This window comes from Temnothorax americanus, unplaced genomic scaffold (assembly GCF_048541705.1).
Source record: "Temnothorax americanus isolate GAGA-0224 unplaced genomic scaffold, ASM4854170v1 Scaffold88, whole genome shotgun sequence".
NCBI classification, from domain to species: Eukaryota; Metazoa; Arthropoda; class Insecta; order Hymenoptera; family Formicidae; genus Temnothorax; species Temnothorax americanus.
Window position 1 is genome coordinate 1 of NW_027509811.1, and position 21,243 is coordinate 21,243.

The 21,243-nt window shown below is 28.0% G+C and overlaps 1 protein-coding gene and 1 long non-coding RNA gene across 2 annotated transcripts; both read right to left on the reverse strand.

The window, feature by feature from the left end:
- Positions 1-1,304: 1,304 nt before the first annotated feature.
- On the reverse strand, positions 1,305-20,084 carry LOC143907747 (uncharacterized). The gene is made up of 27 exons (XM_077424685.1): positions 19,847-20,084; positions 19,392-19,511; positions 18,490-18,607; positions 18,090-18,351; positions 17,881-17,997; positions 17,702-17,792; positions 17,399-17,535; positions 17,070-17,205; positions 16,955-16,996; positions 14,114-14,281; positions 13,563-13,682; positions 13,347-13,464; positions 12,561-12,825; positions 12,331-12,444; positions 11,898-11,988; positions 11,452-11,597; positions 11,145-11,277; positions 11,022-11,068; positions 6,752-6,992; positions 6,271-6,390; positions 6,008-6,125; positions 5,640-5,904; positions 5,418-5,534; positions 5,229-5,319; positions 4,922-5,067; positions 4,628-4,760; positions 1,305-4,547 (listed from the first exon to the last, which is right to left on the reverse strand). Exons 1-27 carry the CDS (start codon positions 19,988-19,990, stop codon positions 4,494-4,496), a joined length of 3,654 nt encoding a protein of 1,217 aa, XP_077280811.1. The 5' UTR covers positions 19,991-20,084; the 3' UTR covers positions 1,305-4,493.
- On the reverse strand, positions 7,957-10,947 carry LOC143907744 (uncharacterized). The gene is made up of 2 exons (XR_013259958.1): positions 10,454-10,947; positions 7,957-8,296 (listed from the first exon to the last, which is right to left on the reverse strand). It is a non-coding gene; the product is annotated as an uncharacterized LOC143907744 (long non-coding RNA).
- Positions 20,085-21,243: the final 1,159 nt, after the last annotated feature.

Here is a 21,243-nt window from a genome sequence, read left to right on the forward strand (position 1 = left end):
ATTCTATTTTAACTTTTTAATTAAGAATTAAAAAATACTAAAATTAAAAAATTTTAAAGATTAATCAATTAAGTTTGTTTAAAGTGGAAAGTAAACGCTATAATTATATAAAAAAAGCAAAACTTTTAAATCAAAGAAAAAATATAATAAGATATACCTGTAAAGTCCAGAAAAAAATTCTAGATTCTATAGTTCAAAATAAATGAAATATTATATAATAATATATAATATAATAATATAAATATTTATCAAATAAAATCTCTTTTTCGAGAAAAAAGACTTTGAAAGAATTAACTTCGAGTACGCGAAGAATTAAAAGAATTAAAGATTGTAATACCAATATAATTTAGCATTTGATGAAATTTGTTAAATTAAAGTATAACAAAGCCATTTAATAATAATTTAATAATGAAAATATACTATGTATATATACATATAACAATTATTCCAAAAGTGGTATAAAAGTTTATTATATCTTAATAGTGTTAAGTAATAGATACATATTAAAAATTATATTATAAATATAAATTATTAATAAAATATTATACATTTATATTAAATGATATTACCTATTATATTATACTTTTTCCGTGGTATCTTTTTTGTGGTATTATATATACTTTCTTTACTAAAGCTATTCTAATAGTATTTTTTTATTTTGGCAGAAGTCCAACAGTTTTATTAATATTTGAATCATTAATTTGAATTAATATTATTATGGCTCAAGTTTCTTATACTGTGAAAGAGGTATTTAAAACATTAAAAAATAAGATTTTTTTTAGGATATAAATAACATATATTGTGTAAATTTGCCGATCTCCAAAAATTTAATGCGAGGTATAGATAAACAAGATTAGTGCTATTATCAAAGAAATAGTATTATTTATCTTTATATGATGTACGATATATTCCATTCATACTCGTATATTTATACATGATATACATATTTTATATGTTATACATATCTTATAATTTTATTTTCAGTAATATTTAATATTAGAATATTAGAATTATCAAATACGTCTTATGACAGTATTGCCACTACTTTATTTGCTCTCAAAGATAATCAATTTATCTAATTTTATACAACGAATTTTAATGAAATTGTTATTATCTTTCTAGTAAGAAAATTATTAGCTCGTGATTATCGACTGTTTATTAATTTATTATAATTTTATATAGGAAAACAGAACAATAACTGAAATTCACCTAATTACAGATTTAAAAAAATTTTAATGTTTTTTATTATAATACGTGTCATTAAAATATTATTTTTAATAATTCTAATTATAATGGAAATTACAGTAAACATAAAGATATTAATAATAATATTACAAATCTATTCTGATTTTTGATAATTGAATTGTAATATTCAAATCCGCTAAAAATTAAAGTTCAATAATTATATGTAATACAATAAAAAAATGTATCGTGATACCTGAAATAGAATAAAACTCGCTAAAATTCCAATAAATAAAATTAATTGAATTTGAACAAGTTTAGATTGTTGATAAGGCCAAAGACCAACTACGAGTAATAGAAACCGATTGAGGCTGATATGCAAAGACTCAATACAAATCATTTCTTTATGAAGATTGATATACATTTGACAAAAAAGTGTTCGGCTCGCGTATTCTTTTCTCTTTGTTTATCGTTTGAATATTAGCTATTATTATAGCCAAGTATTTCTTTTATTTTAATTTTTAGCCTGAATTACTCAATTTATCTTAAATGCATTGCAAAATGAATGAAATATAGCATCGTGAGATCGAAACACTTGACAATTTACGCCTTTATGCGAGAGGAGGTGTATGGTTAAGCGATCGATACGAATATGGCAATAATGTAACAGATGTATATTTACCATGAAAAAATTCTGCGTGAAGGGACTTGGGTGACTATGGACTACGCATGTGCGCAGTGCAGTTTGACCCTTTCCAGTGCAATATGTTTTAACATACTTCAGTCTAGTGCGTGCTGTCTTGAGTTACGTTTCATAATCCTGCAAAGGGTTACCAATTGTTTTTCTTGAAACGTCAATGTAACGGTTATAGTAATGTACACTGCTGGTAAATATGACATAATTTCTTATTTGAAATATCTTTGTGCTGATGTATATGTTTGTATTTCCTAAATTTTATTTCCTAAATTTTTACATATTTATTTGTTTATTAATTATACCTATATTTGCACGCGCGATAGTCAACTCACTATTTACTTCTAGATAATGCAGTTCTAATTTTACTGTCGTACCCGACGTTAAGTAAGCATATAAGGTCCCACGTTAACTATTTTTAAGGTTCTCTCTTAAACTTAATATAACATGGAGTGTCGGAAATGCGAAATGTAAGAAAATATAAAAAATTTCAAAATGTATTTATTTATTAATACTGCTTTTTTAAACAAACAATTGTATATAATTGTATATAAAGGTGCAAATGTATTGAAAGCTATCCAAAGCCGTCAAGGGATGGATTATAAATAAACTAACTAACTAACTAAACAAACAATTAGTTGCAAGAAGTTTGTCGTGCACTTTTATTAATCTCTTTAAAATTTTATTACCTTTACTTTACAATATCAGTAGATCTGTTAATCAGTAAAATGCTTACTTTACACACAATGCTGCTGTTAAATTTTTCAATGCACACAATGCTGCTCTAAAATTTATAGTAGCAAATGATATCAAACTAAAACTCTAACTTCTTCTGTTTGTTCGAAATTTCTTTCTTTTGCAATGATGATCTTATTAGGTATGTATATGTAAAGCGCGAACTTTGATTTAATTTTACGTCAAGAGTTATTTAAATTAATTAATTAAAATTAATAAAACATTATACACACTATTAATTTTGCTGTGTAGAATATGAAACGTTAAAATAAAATATACGATATAATAAGTTATACTATAAAGCAGAATAAGCATTTTTAGCTATGATAAATTTTTTTCAAAAAAATGAATACTGGACTCTCGAAATTAAATAAAAAACTGATAAAGGATGGCTATGAGAGTCAGACGCAGTTATCGGTGCGTAAAAGATCCAATTCACTGATTTATTCAACAGTGTATATATTCGAACGTTTCGGCTCGGGATTGAGCCATCTTCAGCAAAATATACAAAAATTAATTAATAATTGCTCTCCCTTCTCCATTCTTACTCACAATCAGTGAGTTTCACGATTGGAATAAATTTTTTTGAATTTTTTTATCAGATATATCCCACATAATGCATAGTACATTGTATACTATGGTCGCGCTTTTTGAGGTTCTTACAAACAGTCTATCAAGATTTAAATTAAAAGTTTTAATTTTTTGCAACAGAACCAATTTTAAGTGTGCTTAAAGATGTAACACATTATTAAAATATATTATTTACCTTTTTCTAATGTTACATACAATCAATAAATTTAATAAAAAGGCTTTTTTGCATTAAAAAATTATTCTTTTATTTATTATTAGCCAGTTGTAAATTTAAAATAGTCAACTACTTTTTCGTGAAAATTAATGTAATCATACCTTTGCAATTTTAACTATAAGATAGCAGATGTGCATTACGATGGTGTTAATGCTGGAAGCGACTATTAAATTTTTGAGAAAAATTGTTATAATTAGTAATATATATGTAGTGGTTTGTAATGGTATTATTCCATAATTAAAAATGTGGAGTTATACAATGAAAAATGTGGAATATAATATGGAATGCATTTATCTCGAATATAATAAAGCTTATCAGAATACCAAAGCACAAAGTTACCTGAGATCGAATGAGGTTGATGATGGAGCCATAAGTCAAGGACGAGTAGAAGATCCGATTGAGGCATTTAACTTTGATACAGATCTTTACTTCGCGATCATACAAATGTTTGACTATAAAAGAAGTCGGCGATAATTTGTATATTTCTTCTCTTGGATTGAATAACTTTATAACCATTTTTTATAAATTTCTAAATTATCTAATGCAGCATAAGTGTATAACAAAGTAGAAAAAAACATTATTTTGATCTAAACATAAACAATTTAACAATTTTACTTCAGAGTGGTCGGTAATTAAGCGATTAATATAATGTGAGAAATTGAATGAATGCAAAGTTATTTCTAATCAAAATATACTTGCGCGCGAAATTCCTGTATACCAGAGTTGCGCATTCGTTCGCCAGTTTTCAGTAACACAATGATACATTTTATTCATTTTACGATTCGTGCACTTGTAATTTATATTTTACCGTTTTGAAAAATAATAATCGGCCAGTCTTATATATATAGACATTTCAGTTATTAATTTATTATTGGTAACATACTGTAAACACTACTACTTTTTACACGGTTTTCTACCTTCTTAGAATTAAAAAGAAGTTCTTACAATTCCATCGAGATTATCAATTGAGACCGCTTTCTAGATTATATATACTATATCATTTGTGCTTAATGTATTCTAAATTAGTGTCTTCACTATTATTACTCCACTGCACTATATTAGTTGATTTATTTTGCATCAATTTTGTATAGAATACAGAACTGTGAAATACGACACTGCCGTGCTCAGTAACTATAATAATACATAACTTTTTATTTTTATCTATCTAAAAGATATTTTATATTTAACACTATTTTAAAAGATATTCTTACCGTAGCAGCACCTTCTAACGATCCCACATATAGTCCAGCAATATTCATGGTGAACGCCTTGGTACCTCTTTGCAAGAGGAACAGGATCATTTTTTGTATTTGCAACGGAGCTACGTACCACTGGGCATTGTATCTATATCATGACAAAACAATTAATGATTTGCGAATATGAAAAATAATCTGTTAATGCTTACTATATGTCTCTTATACTACGTTGACTGTATGTGCATTTGTCACATCCGTCCATACATCGAATATGCGAATGTGATTATACCATATAAATATCTCGCTTACATAGTTACAAATACATTATTATTGTGATCCATAATTTCTTGCGCAAGATAGTTGCCTACGAATATGTAAATGAAATAGATGATGCTAAACATTACGTGTAATGAAAGTTCCACTGTATCGAATCCAAACGATATTATCTGAAAAATCTAATATACAAACAGATTCAAGGATCTTGATCAAAACTGAGTAAGTAATGTCACTAATGTCAAACAAAATATTAATTAATTAAGACTATCAATGAAAATTTGAATAAACTTTATTGCTGTTATTGGAACAATGTATGTGATAAAAAGAAGGCCACATTTACCCGAAAAAAATTCAAACTTGCGCCAATCACCCCAACGATTATCAATAAGGAGATCATTACTTTAAATTTAGATACTATTGAGTGAGCTAATCTTCAAGAAAAAGAGAATATTACTCTGCGCACATTTTACATATATTATCGATTATTACAATACAAATATTGCGTGTGTATTATCATATGAATACTAACTTCATAGCTTTGCGATGCATATCCACGGCACAAATTAATCCCTTGTAGATCAAATTCTCATTCTTCCAATTGTTTTTTCGTAAAGTTTCGAATGCCATTGCTCGTTCAATACGATAACTGCAAGTGATTATTTAACCATAATTATGTAGGATCTTTAATTTGCCGATTGTTTAGATTTTCTACATCTATTTAAAAAAAATCTATTTTATATAATTTTCTTACCAAGTAATTCGAAACATTCCGCATGTATGCTTTTGATAAACTATAATTATACTTCCTGTCGCTATTGATGCGGTACATCCTATCATTAGGGCTGCGTTTGCGTGCAACAATATCAAATAGAAGTATTTTTCTTTATCGATAAAATATTCGGTCATAAACGGCAATGAATGTAATGATTGAGTTCCGTTTGTGAAGAATAAGATATTGGAAATGTGCGGCCAAAGAATGTATAAAATTAATGCGGATGCGGCAGACGTGGCAATTACTGAAAAATGTTTAAAATTATTTTGTTTGTTTATTGTTCTTATTAGAAACTCACTAATAATTTTTTAGCTATAACATATGAATTGCAAGAACAATTGTCTTACACGATAATGTAATTGTATAACGTTTCGCATAGCTATTATACTTTTCTATGATACTGATTTCGTTCTCGTCAGTTAACTCGTTATAGATGTGTTGCAGTTGTTCCAATAAATATTTTACCTGCCATTTTAATAAGATTCCATGTCGTCTTTCTTTTGATTAAGCTCGAGAAAAATTATATTTATATTATAAAATAAAAATTTGAAAATATTTATCTGTATGAGCATAGTGTATATACCTAACATATAGTAATCGCTTTACTTACGTTATTAGTATTAACACTAAACAAAATATACTTAATCATAATCATAGTGCAGAATAATGCAGAAGAAAAAACATTGATGAATAAATCCGGAGTACATTTTGAAGTCAGAAATACTGCGAACTGCAAGATATAATTTTATACAACTAATAATTTTATTGAAATTGTTATTATTTTTCCAGTTCGTGATTATTGATTGTTTATTAATTTATTATAATTTTATATAGAAAGGCAGAACAAAAATTGAATTTTACTTAATTACAGATTAAAAGAATTTTTTTATATTTTTTATTATAATATATACGTGTCATTATATAATATTATTTTTAATAATTCTAATTATAATGGAACTTACAGTAAACATAAAGATAATAATAATATTACAAATCTGTTGTGGTTTTTGATAATTGAATTGTAATATTCAAATCCGCTAGAAGTTAAAGTTTAATAATTATATGTAATACAATCAAAAGAGGTTTCGTACCTGAAATAGAATAAAACTCGCTAAAATTCCAATAAATAAAATTAATTGAATTTGAACTAGTTTAGATTGTTGATACGGCCAAAGACCAACTACGAGTAATAGAAACCGATTGAGACTGATATGCAGAGACTCAATACAGATCATTTCTTTATGAGCATTGATATACATTTGACAGAAAAGTGTTCGTCTTGCGTATTTTTTTTTGTTTGTTTGAATATTAGCTATCATTATAGCCAAGTTTCTCTTTTATTTTAATTTTTAGTCTGAATTACTCAATTTACCTTAAATGCATTGCAAAATGAATGAAATATAGCATCGTGAGATCGAAACACTTGACAATTTACGCCTTTATGCGAGAGGAGGTGTATGGTTAAGCGATCGATACGAATATAGCAATAATGTAACAGATGTATATTTCCCATGAAAAAATTCTGCGTGAAGGGACTTGGACAACAATGGACTGCGCAAGTGCAGTTCGACCCTTTCCAGTACAATATAATTGAATATTTTTTATTCTGGTGCGTGCTGTCTTGAGTTACGTTTGATTCTTCAAAGAAGTGTCTGTTGCTCAGTTCAAAATGTCAGTTTAACGATTATCAATATACATTGCAAGTAAATATAGTATTTCTTGTAGAAAATATCTTTTTTTATATATTTGTGTTTTCTAAATTTTATATTGTAAACCTTTTTTTTTGTTTGTTTATCCGTAGCCAAATATATTGTCTGCTCTTAAATAATTTAAGTCTAATAATTTTTTTTTTACCGAGCTCGATGTTAGTCAGTGGATTGCATGTTAGAACCATTTTAGTACAGATTTTTTAATTTAACGTGGGAACATAAATCATATAAAGAAATATTAAAAATTTAAGAGTATTTTTATTAGTACTTTTTTTTTAAAAAGCTTTTTTGCTAAAATAAATCTTGTCGTATTTTTTCGTTAAGTGCTTTAGAATATTGTCTTATTTATACTTATACTAATTTATACTAATAATATTCAAAATTAGAAAATGACTTACATTCAATGTTCTAGTAAATGCTAGTTTTGCAACAATTAAGTGATCGATTTTTATGTGACAATAAAATAACAGGTGCTCGAACAGATGTGCTGTGTTAAGTGGCAAGATTCTTGAAGAAGGATCTTAGCTCGATACCTTTATGTAATGATTATGAATATACATTGTTGGTAAATATCATAAAATATTTCAGTGAAAATACCTTTATTTTGTGTACATTTGTGTTTTCTAAATTTTTGTTTCCAAAATCTTACATCCATATGTGTTCAACATCTGTACGATATATTTTATATTTTCATTTCGGACTTCATATCGCAATATCTCCGTTCGTAGGATACGTAGAGAAAAAATAAAAACACTTTAGATGTCGGCGACACGGATTTTCGTAAATCGTTTATCTGCAAGTCTTTGGGACCATATATCACTTCTGTCTGTAGGATAATCAGATTGTTTTCTCGAAGTCTTCTCTTCTTGCTTCTTTAAATCGCCATTGTTTGCTGCTTCATGTCTTGTAATGTTCTTTGATGGATACCTATTGACAAAAATCAGTCAAGAAAGAAATGGTTCATAGATAAAATCTTATTTGTTAACTAATTCTATTGTTAACATTATTAAATTAAGAAATTAAATAATACTAGTAATTAAATTATAGAAGATTAATCAATTAAGTTTGTTTAAAGTGGAAAGTAAACGCTATAATTATATAAAAAAAGCAAAACTTTTAAATCAAAGAAAAAATATAACAAGTAGAAACTTGCACATTGTTTCCTCGTAGTTTTTAATTGTGCAAGTAGAAACTTGCACATTGCTTCCTCATAGTTCCTAAGTGTGCAAGTTTTTATTTTATTCGAGGTATAATTATCAGTATTTATTTGTTTTGGCTTCCTCATAGAGGAAGCTTTGTTAGCAAAGGTTCTGATTTCACACTTAACTCTTTTGGGGACTGCGTAAATAATTATATACATTCACTAAAAAATACTAAAAATACTTGTCCACTTAAAAACTAAAACAATACTTTATCGATAAAAAAATCAGCCCGATATTATAAATATTTGAGATAGCGATTTATTTTTAATTCTATTATATTTTCCAGTCTTTTTTCTACCCCTATTTCATATATAATTGGTTAAAATTTGGTTGATCAGATCAAGTTTTATAAAGCTTCTATGTATGTACGAATTCTTCGAAATTTCAAATGTGTGTAATACGAGATCTGATCAATCAAATTTTAATGAATTATATATGAAATAGGGGTAGAAAAAAAACTGGAAAATATAATAAATTAAAAATAAATCGCTATCTCAAATATTGAGAAAGCGGCAGCGTAAAACACATTTTTCAAAAAAGGAAAATCTGCATAAAATCTATACCGGTAGACCGATTTCAATAAAATTTGAGGAGGACATACTTTCTAGGATACTCTATTTGTGTGCAAAATTCAAACTGGTATCTAAAAAATTGTAGAAGTAGATGCGTGTACAAAAATCCGTACACACACACACACACACACACATACATACATACTTCCGGACATTTTTTACTAATATGATTTTTCGACATTTTAGAACATTCTAAACCTATTTCCATCAAAATCTGGAAAAAAAAATTTTTTCACCATTACAAAGCTTCCTCTATGAGGAAGCAATAAGATATACCTGTAAAGTCCAGAAAAAAATTCTAGATTCTATAGTTCAAAATAAATGAAATATTATATAATAATATATAATATAATAATATAAATATTTATCAAATAAAATCTCTTTTTCGAGAAAAAAGACTTTGAAAGAATTAACTTCGAGTACGCGAAGAATTAAAAGAATTAAAGATTGTAATACCAATATAATTTAGCATTTGATGAAATTTGTTAAATTAAAGTATAACAAAGCCATTTAATAATAATTTAATAATGAAAATATACTATGTATAACATATAACAATTATTCCAAAAGTGGTATAAAAGTTTATTATATCTTAATAGTGTTAAGTAATAGATACATATTAAAAATTATATTATAAATAGAAATTATTAATAAAATATTATACATTTATATTAAGTGATATTACCTATTATATTATACTTTTTCCGTGGTATCTTTTTTGTGGTATTATATATACTTTCTTTACTAAAGCTATTCTAATAGTATTTTTTTATTTTGGCAGAAGTCCTACAGTTTTATTAATATTTGAATCATTAATTTGAATTAATATTATTATGGCTCAAGTTTCTTATACTGTGAAAGAGGTATTTAAAACATTAAAAAATAAGATTTTTTTTAGGATATAAATAACATATATTGTGTAAATTTGCCGATCTCCAAAAATTTAATGCAAAGTATAGATAAACAAGATTAGTGCTATTATCAAAGAAATAGTATTATTTATCTTTATATGATGTACGATATATTCTATTCATACTCGTATATTTATACATGATATACATATTTTATATGTTATACATATCTTATAATTTTATTTTCAGTAATATTTAATATTAGAATATTAGAATTATCAAATACGTCTTATGACAGTATTGCCACTACTTTATTTGCTCTCATAGATAATCAATTTATCACTTTTAAAAAAAATTAAAAAATACAATAGACAGAAAATAAGAAATTAATGTATATTTTTTATTTATTTTTTTATGTACGTTTTGTTTGTGTGCGTTACATTTATATGTATACAATACCTCATAGTTAATTCTGTCGATGTTATGTCGAATCTACAATATGTACATGTATGTAAATCAACTAATTATTTCCTCTCTGTTTCGTAGGCAACGTTACGATTTAAAAAGAAAAAAAGTCGTTATATATATTCTCTGTATCACCTCATCAAACAATTAGCTAAAGGTGATAAAATTTGTTTTTACACTTATCTACTTAAAGGCCGGTTTTCACACGCAATGATTGGTGGCGCCAGGCCGCGCCAGTCGACTAATGCCAGTAAAAATGCAAGTGTAAACACTTGATGCAAACTGGCGCTAGTAATGTGGCGTTTACTGGCGGTTATTGGCCAAAGCATATAACCTCAAAATTTGAGGTTATATGGTTGTTGTCATTTACTGTGTGTTTAATAAATGTTAAATATTTTCTATATTATACGCCAATCACTGTGTAAACACTTGTGAGTTTGCCAGTTGGTTCTGGCGCCAATGAATGCCAGTCAGTTGGCACCACTAATCATTGCGTGTGTAAACCGGCCTTAATTCTTATATACTATTAAATGATGTGTCTTCACGTCAATCACATCATTGCTGTGTAGAGTATATGACGGTGAAGTAAGATATCGATGCACTTGTTAGCTGCAAAGATATATACGTCTTTCTTTTATTTTATTTACGCGCCGCGTGTTACATTAGATTCTAATATAAATTTTACCGAGGCGAAGCACTTTAAGGATGCTGCAAACAATCCACCAACGTTTAGACTGAAAGTTTTGCTACCTCTTTGTAACAAAAATAATATCAGCTTCTGTATGGATAACGGTGCGGTATACCAACGAACATTATATCTATGGAAAAAAACATAATTATAGACAATCAAAAATATTTAATATGTAATTAATTAATTAATTAATAATTATAACATATTACAATTAATATGTTATATATTATATGTATTTTAATTTATTATAGTTATTAATTAATGGATATAATTGAGAATACTATATAAAGTGGTTTCTTACGCTGTGGAAAATACATGGTTATTGTGATCCGTGATTTCTTGTCCAGCATAGTTGGCTAAGAACATATATAAAAGGATGATAGCTACAATTAGAAAGTGTAATAAAAGTTCTTCTTTACTGTTGCCAAACGTTACACTTTGAAAAATCTAAAATACACCATGTTTCTTGAATATGTTTGATCTATATATTAGTATCAATTACTATACAGAAATCAATTCTATATTGCAAGAAAATTAAAAGATACAAGAAAATATGTGTTTCCTCAATTTTTGTATAATTTTAGAATTATTTGGTTTTATTTTTTTTTAAACTTTATAGATTCTCAATTATTTTTATGGCTTTTTTATCTTTATTAAATTAATAATTAATCTTTTAAATCAAAATATTGTAAAATATTACATTATTTGTCTAATATATACGTTACATAAAAATACGAAAAGACTTACTCGAAAAAGGTTGAGGCTCAAGCAGCACACACTAACTGCGATTAAAAATAAGAATGATCCCTCAAAGTTGGTTATCAAAAATTCGGCAAATCTTTAAAAGTAAAAAGGTATTACTACATATTGGAGATTTTATTTAAAAACATATTGTAATTTTGAATTTTTTGTAGAACACATGTTTTAATATTGTTATTTTTAATGCTATTTTAGTAATATACTGCAAAACATTATATATTTAATCTATAGAATATTTTATTTATTTATATATTTTATTTTCTATTGTGTAATTGAAGAAGAACAGATTCTCTCGAAAAGAAAGTATTATTAATTTACAGATAATTCTGTGTCGTAAAAGATTATTGTTTTGATATTAAAACAATTGGTAATGCCGTTTGATATTATACATATAAGTATTATTATACATATAAGTACTAACTTTAAAGCTTTACGATGGATATCGACGGCATAAATCATTGCTTTATAAATCATAATTTCATTCTCTATGCTATTTTGTAAAATATTGATCATCATTGCTCGCTCGATACGATAACTATAAACAATAATTATACTGTAAATTTTAAGTCTTTCTCTACATTTATATTTTAGATAACAAGATGACATTCTACTTGAGACAAACGTTTATTTTTCATGTATTCTTTTTCTTACCTGGCAATCTTAAACATTCCACAGGCATGTTTGAGGTATGTTATGAGCATCGTTCCTGTTGCTATATATGCAGTTGCTCCTATGCAACTAGCTACATTTAAGTGCAGCAAGATTAAATAGAAATACTTTTCCTGATCGACAAAGTATTCAGTCGAGATAGGCATCGTTATACGTGGCCGAGATTTATTCATGGGCATAACGATATCGAGGATGCGCGGCCACATTGGCACGGAAATAATAGCAAATGCACTGCACAATGTAATCTCTGAGCATATTAAAAAAAAAAGTCATTTTGCTTTTTGTAAATAATGTACAAAATTGATTTTTTACTCGTACAAACTTAATGATGTTGAATATATGCTGTCAAAATAGCAGGAAAATAAGAAGAAACACATGAAAAAGTAATAATATTCCAGAAAAGTATTTCATGTAAAATAAATCGTTTTTGAATTCTCCGGAACATCGATTTCTGATATATTTCATAAGTTTATTTATCTACTAATGTCGACAATTTTTGCACAAAATTGAATGTAAATCTTTATATATTTCTTTAATATTTTACTTTTTTATTTTCAGTGATAATAAAAATAAGATAAATTACATACTTTCCATTATATTTTATCTTGTGATAAAAGTACGACATTTAGTTATACAGCAGTGTAAAATATAAAGCAGCAAACTCATTTATTTTTTAAATTTTTGTAAGAAGAGATTGTGATCTATTTTTTGCTATAATTTATTTTTTACTGCGCGGCTTATAAAAAAGATTAATAAATTTTATCTTACGTATAATTCTAATCGTATAATGTTTCGCGTTGCATCCATATTTTTCTACGATGGCAATTTCATTTTCATCTTTTAAATCAATATAGATATGTTGTAGTTGCTCCAGTAAATATCTGACCTATTATATTAACAATATGTTATGCTGTTTGTCGTAAAGTTTCGAAAAGATTGTATAAAAATTTATTTGTATGAATTTGGATGAATAATCTAACTTACAGTTTGAATATTAATCCAAAACGAGTTATATTTAATTATAAATAAAATCAAAAGTAATATGCAAGAAAAGATTTTAATTGCAAGACCAAGTGTGTATTCTGCAGTCAAAAATGTTGTAAGCTATAATCAACAAATTTATTAAAAAAATTATATTAATATAGTTCCTTTTTTATGTGTAAAACAATTTAAGTGACACTTCGTAAGTATAAAATAGTTACTTTTTTATGCATAATAATCTTGTAATCACAATATATAGCTTCTACATATATTATTACATAATTTTAATATAATTAAATTAAATTATATTATTACACAGTGTGTACACCTAATATATCATATTACGTTATAAAATATAATTTATAAAATATTATTGTATAAAAATTATGTATGATTATATAAAAATGTATAGATATTATAATTACTTAACATTATCTATATATATGTTACACACACACACACACACACATTATTTTTTTAATATATATTAAATAATAACTTTTAAATATATTAGTGACTCTCTTACGACATAATAAAACGTATTAAAAATCTACCTGAAATATAATGCAGCTCATCAAAATACCAAAAAACAAAATTAATTGAAATCGAACAAGTTTTGATTGCTTGTAGGGCCATAAGCCAATGGCGAGTAGAAGAATCCGATTGAGGTCAAAATACTTGGTCTCAACTGAAATCATTTTCCGGTAAACATCGAGACACATCTAAATACAAAAAAGACAACAAAGGTTCATATTTCCTTCTTCCAGACAGATTCTGATATGTTTTCTACGTTAAATTCTAAATAGCGATATAAAACGCTATAGCCTAATTTGGCATAGAATGAGATATAATATAAAATATTATTATGGGATCGCGAGACACTTATACCTTGACAATTTTGCTAGGAAACAGACAATCGATTTTACACCAAATGAAATTTAGCAGCTGTTTATTTCACACAACAAAAACACACATAAGGTGAATTCTTTAACGAAGTCTACGCAAGCGCATTAACTCACTCGATTCTAGCGACGTTGTCATACGTGTTTCATTTGCGTGCGTGCAGTCGTAGGATACGTTAGATGTTTCGAAGCATCGGAACTGCCTCAAAAGTTGATACGAATCATGTGCGAGGTTATTACTGGCGAAATGAAAGGTACTGTAAAATGGACTGTAAGATATATTAAAAATGTAGAAAATATCAAAGTTTATTAAATGTGTTGCATCTATTGTAAGTAAAAAGTACTGCATTCTCTGGAGCAAGTATTAAAAGTATTAAAGTACTCACTTTTTTGATCGTGCACAAAGTTTTTTATCTGCTTATATCTCTCGTAACTTTATATTTCCGATTCCAATGAATTAGCATTATTTTCGTAATTTCTGCATTACATAACTTTTTATATACGATTCTTGGAATTTGAATATTATGAGATGATCTACACAATTCGGTTTTAACATAAATTTTTTTTATTTAGCGGTTTGATAGATCATGGCATACTTTCTTTGTAAACTTTTTGAATTTTTGTCATACTTTATATGCGAAATCTTTTGAAGTTGCCGTCATCAAAGAAACTTTAGCAAGCTATAACTTTCTCAAATTTAGTTTTTTTTTTTTTAAATTCAAGAAGTACTAAAAATTGGCTTAGATTCTCTACATTAATTATGGATACCGCTTAATAAAAAAAATGTTAAAATTGAATTTATTGCATTAAATGTTTAAGAATCAAAGATAATTCACTGCGCAAAAAGATTAACTTAAAGAAAGTCTCATCCGTTTCGTGATACACCGATAAGTTTATGTTGTATCATTTATAAAATTTCTGGTAATTTTTTGACTCACATATATTCTGTTTAAAAAATCTCTTTTTTCTTTATAACTTTTATGGGTTAATAGTAAGTTTTCTGCTTTATCTCCTTCGATATGTCTTTTCTCCGTTCATACTCCCAACGTCATTTCTACTTTTCGAAGCAGTTCTGGTAAGCGTTTTTTAGAATCGCGCGTAATTTTGTCTGCGAATTTTTTTCATGATCACTGCTGATTTATTACTTCTGCACCAAAACAAAGATGATAGTGCATTCTCAGCCTACTTACTCTCACGACCTGGTTTTCGCAGACTTTTTTTTTAAACAAAATTCACGTTGAAAAGCTAAAGAACTCGACACTCGAAGACATCAATAAAAATTTACAAACGGATTTAACGCTCGTAATTTTCAAAAAATGCATATACTTACTAGGACCGCTTCCAAAAGTGAAAGCAACGTTGGAAGTAGTGCATCAATCGAGCAAAAACATATTTCGAAGGAGATAGAGTTGACTAAATTATAAATAAACCTCCAAACATTATAAAGACATAGTTCGGAAATTTTTTTAACAGCTCTCGGTAAGACTGTAGTGTACTACTCAAGTCCGATTTTGATGAAATTTTACAAGTACGTAGTACTTACTAAACGGAGTTGCAGAAATGCTTAATTTCCAAGAAAATTAAATTTTAATTATTTGGCTTAATTAACGTTTTTTAAAATTTTGAAATAAAAAAAATAATAAGAATTTAAAAATATTTTGTTAAAATGTTTTATTTTATTAGTGTATGAGGAAACTGTACTAAATGTTGACCAAATATAATTATCAAGAAAAAAAAACAAAGACTTTTTACATTCTTCTAATATTTTTTACATTCTAAATAACGGGCAGTTTAGAATGGATCTCGTTTGTTTGCGTGGAAATTGCAAACTCATATGTAAAAGTTGTTTTATTTATGAAACTTTTTTTGTTAATAATCTTTTTAATAAACCACGAGTTGTAAAAATGACGATATCAAAAAATGAGAAAATAAGCTTTTTTGATTTTTTGTTTTTTTTATGATATTTTGATGACCACTGTACCGTACGCGTACAGTTTTTTAATATATTAATAAAAAGAAAGACATTTTAGTAAAATATTTTTAAATTCTAATCATCTTTGTATATCGAAATCTTGCAAAACGTTAAGTAGGCCGAATATTTAAAATTTGATTTTCTCGGAATCTAGGCATTTTCATAACTCCACGATAGTGGCTACGACTACGTCTACGTTTAGTAAGTACTACGCACCTGTAAAATTTCATCAAAATCGGGCTTGAATAGTATACTAAAGTGTTAAAACCAAACCTCGTATATCGTAATAAGCTGAGTTATTAATTTATTAATGATTTTCTAAAACAACGTTGTTTTAAACACTCCTATATTTTATTATTTTTTAAAATTTTATTTAAATTATTACTCAGCTTAGAGTGATTTTATAATTATCACATGTAAGTTGCACTAGTTTTATCATTTTACTATTAGTAAAACTACTATTATTAACATTATTTCACTATTCTACTATTAGTTGATTTGTTTTTTGGTCAATTCCGCACAGAATAAATAACGGTAAAAAATGAGAATCCAGCATTCAACATCTGTAATAAGACATGGCTTTTATTTTTTTCTCTATAATATATGTTAGTAATTTTTTGAAAGGTTATTTCTTACCGTAGCAGCACCTTTTAATGATCCCACAAACAATCCAGCAATATAATTCAAAGTGAACACCTTGGTATTTCTTTGCAAGACGAACAGTATTATTTTTTGTATTTGCAACGGAGCTACGTACCACTGAACGTTGTACCTACGTGATGATTAATTAATAATTGAGAAATATAAATAAAATATGTGTCTACAAACAATTTTATTATACCCTTCTTAAACTACGAGTATATTAAATGTATTTTTTATTACAGTGATCCATATAACAAATATGTGCATATTTGTTGTACGGATATACATATAATGTAATTTTATTGCATAAAATAATCCCTTACACGGTGACAAAAACGTTATCATTATGATCCATAATTTCTTGCGCAATATAGTTGCTTACAAATATGTAAATCAAGAAATACATCACAAATATTAATCGTAATAAAATTTCTTCAATATCACATTCAAAGGATGTCATCTGAAAAATATAAAATATATGGATATTGTAATAATTGTCATAAAAATTAAATCAATATTATAAAAAAAAAACAATTAATTAGAATTGTCTGAATGAAAATTTAGTAGTAACTAATCTTATTACTATTATTTATGAGTATATATCATAAAACAAAGGCAGTATTTACCAGAAAAACATTAAGACTTCCGCACATTACACTGGTTGTTATCAAAAGGGCGAACATTATTTTAAATCTAGATATTGTCGAGTTAGAAAATCTTCAAATAAAAATATTATTATATGCGCGCGTATTCTATATCCTAATTATTATAAATTGATAATTCATATTGCTTATTAAATACTAACTTCATAGCTTTGCGATGCATATCCACAGCACAAATTAATCCCTTGTATATCAAATATTCGTTTTGCAAGCTGTTTTTTCGTAGAGTTTCGAGTGTCATTGTACGTTCGATACGATAACTGCAAATGATTCTTTTAGCATCATTAAATGGCCTTTCTATTTTTTCAATTTGATAGATTTTTTATATTTGTTTTTATATTTATTTCCTTACCAGGTAATTTGAAACATTCCACATGCATGTTGTAAGTAAACCATGAGCATTGATCCTGTCGCTATCGTAACAATTAACCCAATAAAAAAGGCTGCATTTGTATGGAAAAATATCAAGTAGAAGTATCTTTTATCGACAAAGTATTCTGTCATAAGCAGCGGCGAAATACGTGCGCGAGTTTCATTTATAGACAGTAAGGTGTAAAAAACGCGCCAGCAAATTGGGTATAAGATTAAAATAATTGCGATAAATATAACAAGCACTGAAAAATATTTAAGGATCAATTATTTCGATAAAAAATTTATTATGAACTACTCGCCGCGCGTTTAGTTTTCTAAATACAAAATTCCATATATAATAATTCGTGCAGTTCAAAGAAAATCTAAAGCAGTTGTCTTACATGTAAACACAATCGTGTAACGTTTTGCATAGATAGCATATTGTTTTATGATATTGATTTCATTTTCGTCAGTTAACTCGTTACAATTATGCTGCAGTTGCTCCAGCAAACACTTTATCTGTCAATATTACATACTATTCCTCTTAATCATATTTTTAAAAAATTTTCTTGTTTGTATTCTATAAAAAGACATATTTTTCGGAAATATTTTTGAAAAATTGATCTTTTATATTTTATACAATACAACTTATTTCCAAAAAATAATACACATATGAATTCAATATACATGTAATATATACCGCACGACACTCGAGAAATTATTGAAGCTAAATAGCTAATATTTATTTAATTAATCAACAAAATAAAATAAATTGAACATATTACATTGCAGAAGAATTTCATAATTATTATCTGCATATTGCGCGAAAAGAATATCTGTTTATATACATGTAAAAATAGAATCTATAAAACAAATAAAAATTTGGTTAATTGCATAACTCATAATAACATGTGTATTTAGGAAAAATATCGACATGGATACTTTCATGAAAGAAATATCCTCAGGATTCTTCAAAATCACAGTTTTAGTTATTAATGTTAGATAACATATGTATATTTTTAAAGTTTTGAAGAACGCTTCAATCATTGTATCAGTCTAGTAGCCATCTTGAACTGATTATTGAGTTATGCTGTACATGAACTGAATTGTTGACCATTTTTTATAATATTAATTTTTACAATTTTTTTTATATATGACTTTTCTTTTACACTACATGCTGGTACAAAAAAAAACTGGTCTCTTTGTCTAGCGTTTAATTTATTTTCTGCTTTCTGCTTATCATAAAATGAAATCGATTTAGTTTCACAAACTTCCAAATTGTCATCCAGTATGTTTTACTTACGACTTCAACGTTAATACTAAATAAACTATATTTAATTGCAAAGGTAATGTAACATAATGCAGTTGCAAGAACATTAATGAGGAGATCTGGAGTACATTGTGATGTCAGAAATGTTGCAAACTGCAAAGAAATTTTTGATATAATTTTGCACTGAAATTATTATCTATTTTTTTATGCAACCAGAGAAAGGCTCTAAGTCTTTAATTGTTTTACAATATATCATAGTTTAACATAAGAAAGCTATTTAACTGCAATGTATTAAGCAAAATTAGAAATTAAATTTTTTCTATATTTAATAACAAACACATGTTATAAAATTAATATCAATATATTTAATATTGTGACGGTCTTATATATATATAACGATTTGAATATATTAAAACGCAAAATAAAAGATTGTTAAAAATAACGTTATATTTTATTTACCTATTATATAATTAAATTTATTAACATACCTGACCTAGGATATAGGTCGCCAAAATACTAAAAAGCAATGTGAACTGGAGTTGAACAAGTTTAGACCGTTGATAAGGCCACAGACCAACTATGAGTAACAGAAACCGATTGAGACTAATATGTAAAGAGTCGATACAGATCATTTTTCCACGAGCATGCAGATATGTGTGACACCGGAGTGGCCAGTTTGCTTATTTTTTCTTTTTTTATCAGTTGCACATATTTTATTACTCCATTTTTCTTTGTTGGCGAAAATCCCGTATACGACTCGCCATGCGGATTCGGCATTATGGAGGGCGCTCTCTGTACACAATAGGGAGCGCGGTGTCGCATCTATACTGATGTTCTCATCTCTACTAGTCTCTCGCCATCTTACTGTACCGGTCACACGCGGCACATGTAACGTTCTTCAGAAAAATATATATTGAGTTCTAACACTAAAACTGTTGTATATCACGCGTCACCCATATCAGGTTATGGGCCCAGACGAGATATACGGTGCGTAGTGTTTTCTGAAGAGACGGCGAGTTACACCGTGCGAGCGCGAGGAAACGTCGAACGAGCATCGACGTGGGCGCGAAAAGACGGTAAAGGTGCATCGCATGAGCGCGAAAAGACGGCGATGGTGCATCGCATGAGCGCGAAAAGACGGCGAAGGTGCATCGTACGAGCCGGAGGAAACGGCGAAAGTGCATTGTCGCGATCGTGAAGAGACAGTGTGTGCATCGTCGCGAGCGCGAAAAAACAGCGTGTACGCATCGTCGCGAGCGCGAAGAGACAGTAAGCGTGCATCGTTACGAGCGCGAAGAGACAGCAAACGTGCATCGTCGCGAGCGCAAAAGGGACAACGAATACATCGACGCGATCGCGAAGAGACGGCAAAGTGATTGACACGATCCGATATAGCTCATGCTGTCAGTCGCCTTAGCCAATTCAACAACTGTTACACGGAGACTCACTGGAGGGCAGCCAAGCGGGTGTTGCGATACCTCAAATGGACTAATAATGTTGGTCTAGTTTTATTCTGTTTTCAGTAATCCTCCCGAGATGTTCGCGGATGCTGACTGGGGTAACTGCAACATGGATCGTAAATCCTACACTGGTTACACCTTTCTATTGAGCGGTGGAGCCATCAGCTGGGAATCAAAGAAACAGCACACTGTGGCTCTATCAACAACTGAGGCCGAGTATATGGCTCTTTCTGAAGCAACAAAAGAAGCTCTATACATGGAAGGACTACTCGGAGAACTCGGGATAACTTTGGATGGAATCACCATCAAGAACGACAACAACGGGGCTCTAAAGTTGGCAATGAACCCCGTTTATCACGCTCGGTCGAAACATATCGACATTCGACATCACTTCGTGCGTGACGCCGTTAGCAGAGGTTTGGTCA

Coding starts and splice junctions, on each gene's coding strand:
- LOC143907747 (XM_077424685.1), bottom strand. CDS start 19,990: ATGATCTGTATCGACTCTTTACATATTAGTCTCAATCGGTTTCTGTTA. Junction 13,465..13,562: donor TTTGGATTAATATTCAAACT/GTAAGTTAGATT, acceptor TTAATATAATAG/GTCAGATATTTACTGGAGCA. Junction 6,391..6,751: donor CGAGTTTTATTCTATTTCAG/GTACGAAACCTC, acceptor TATATCTTGCAG/TTCGCAGTATTTCTGACTTC.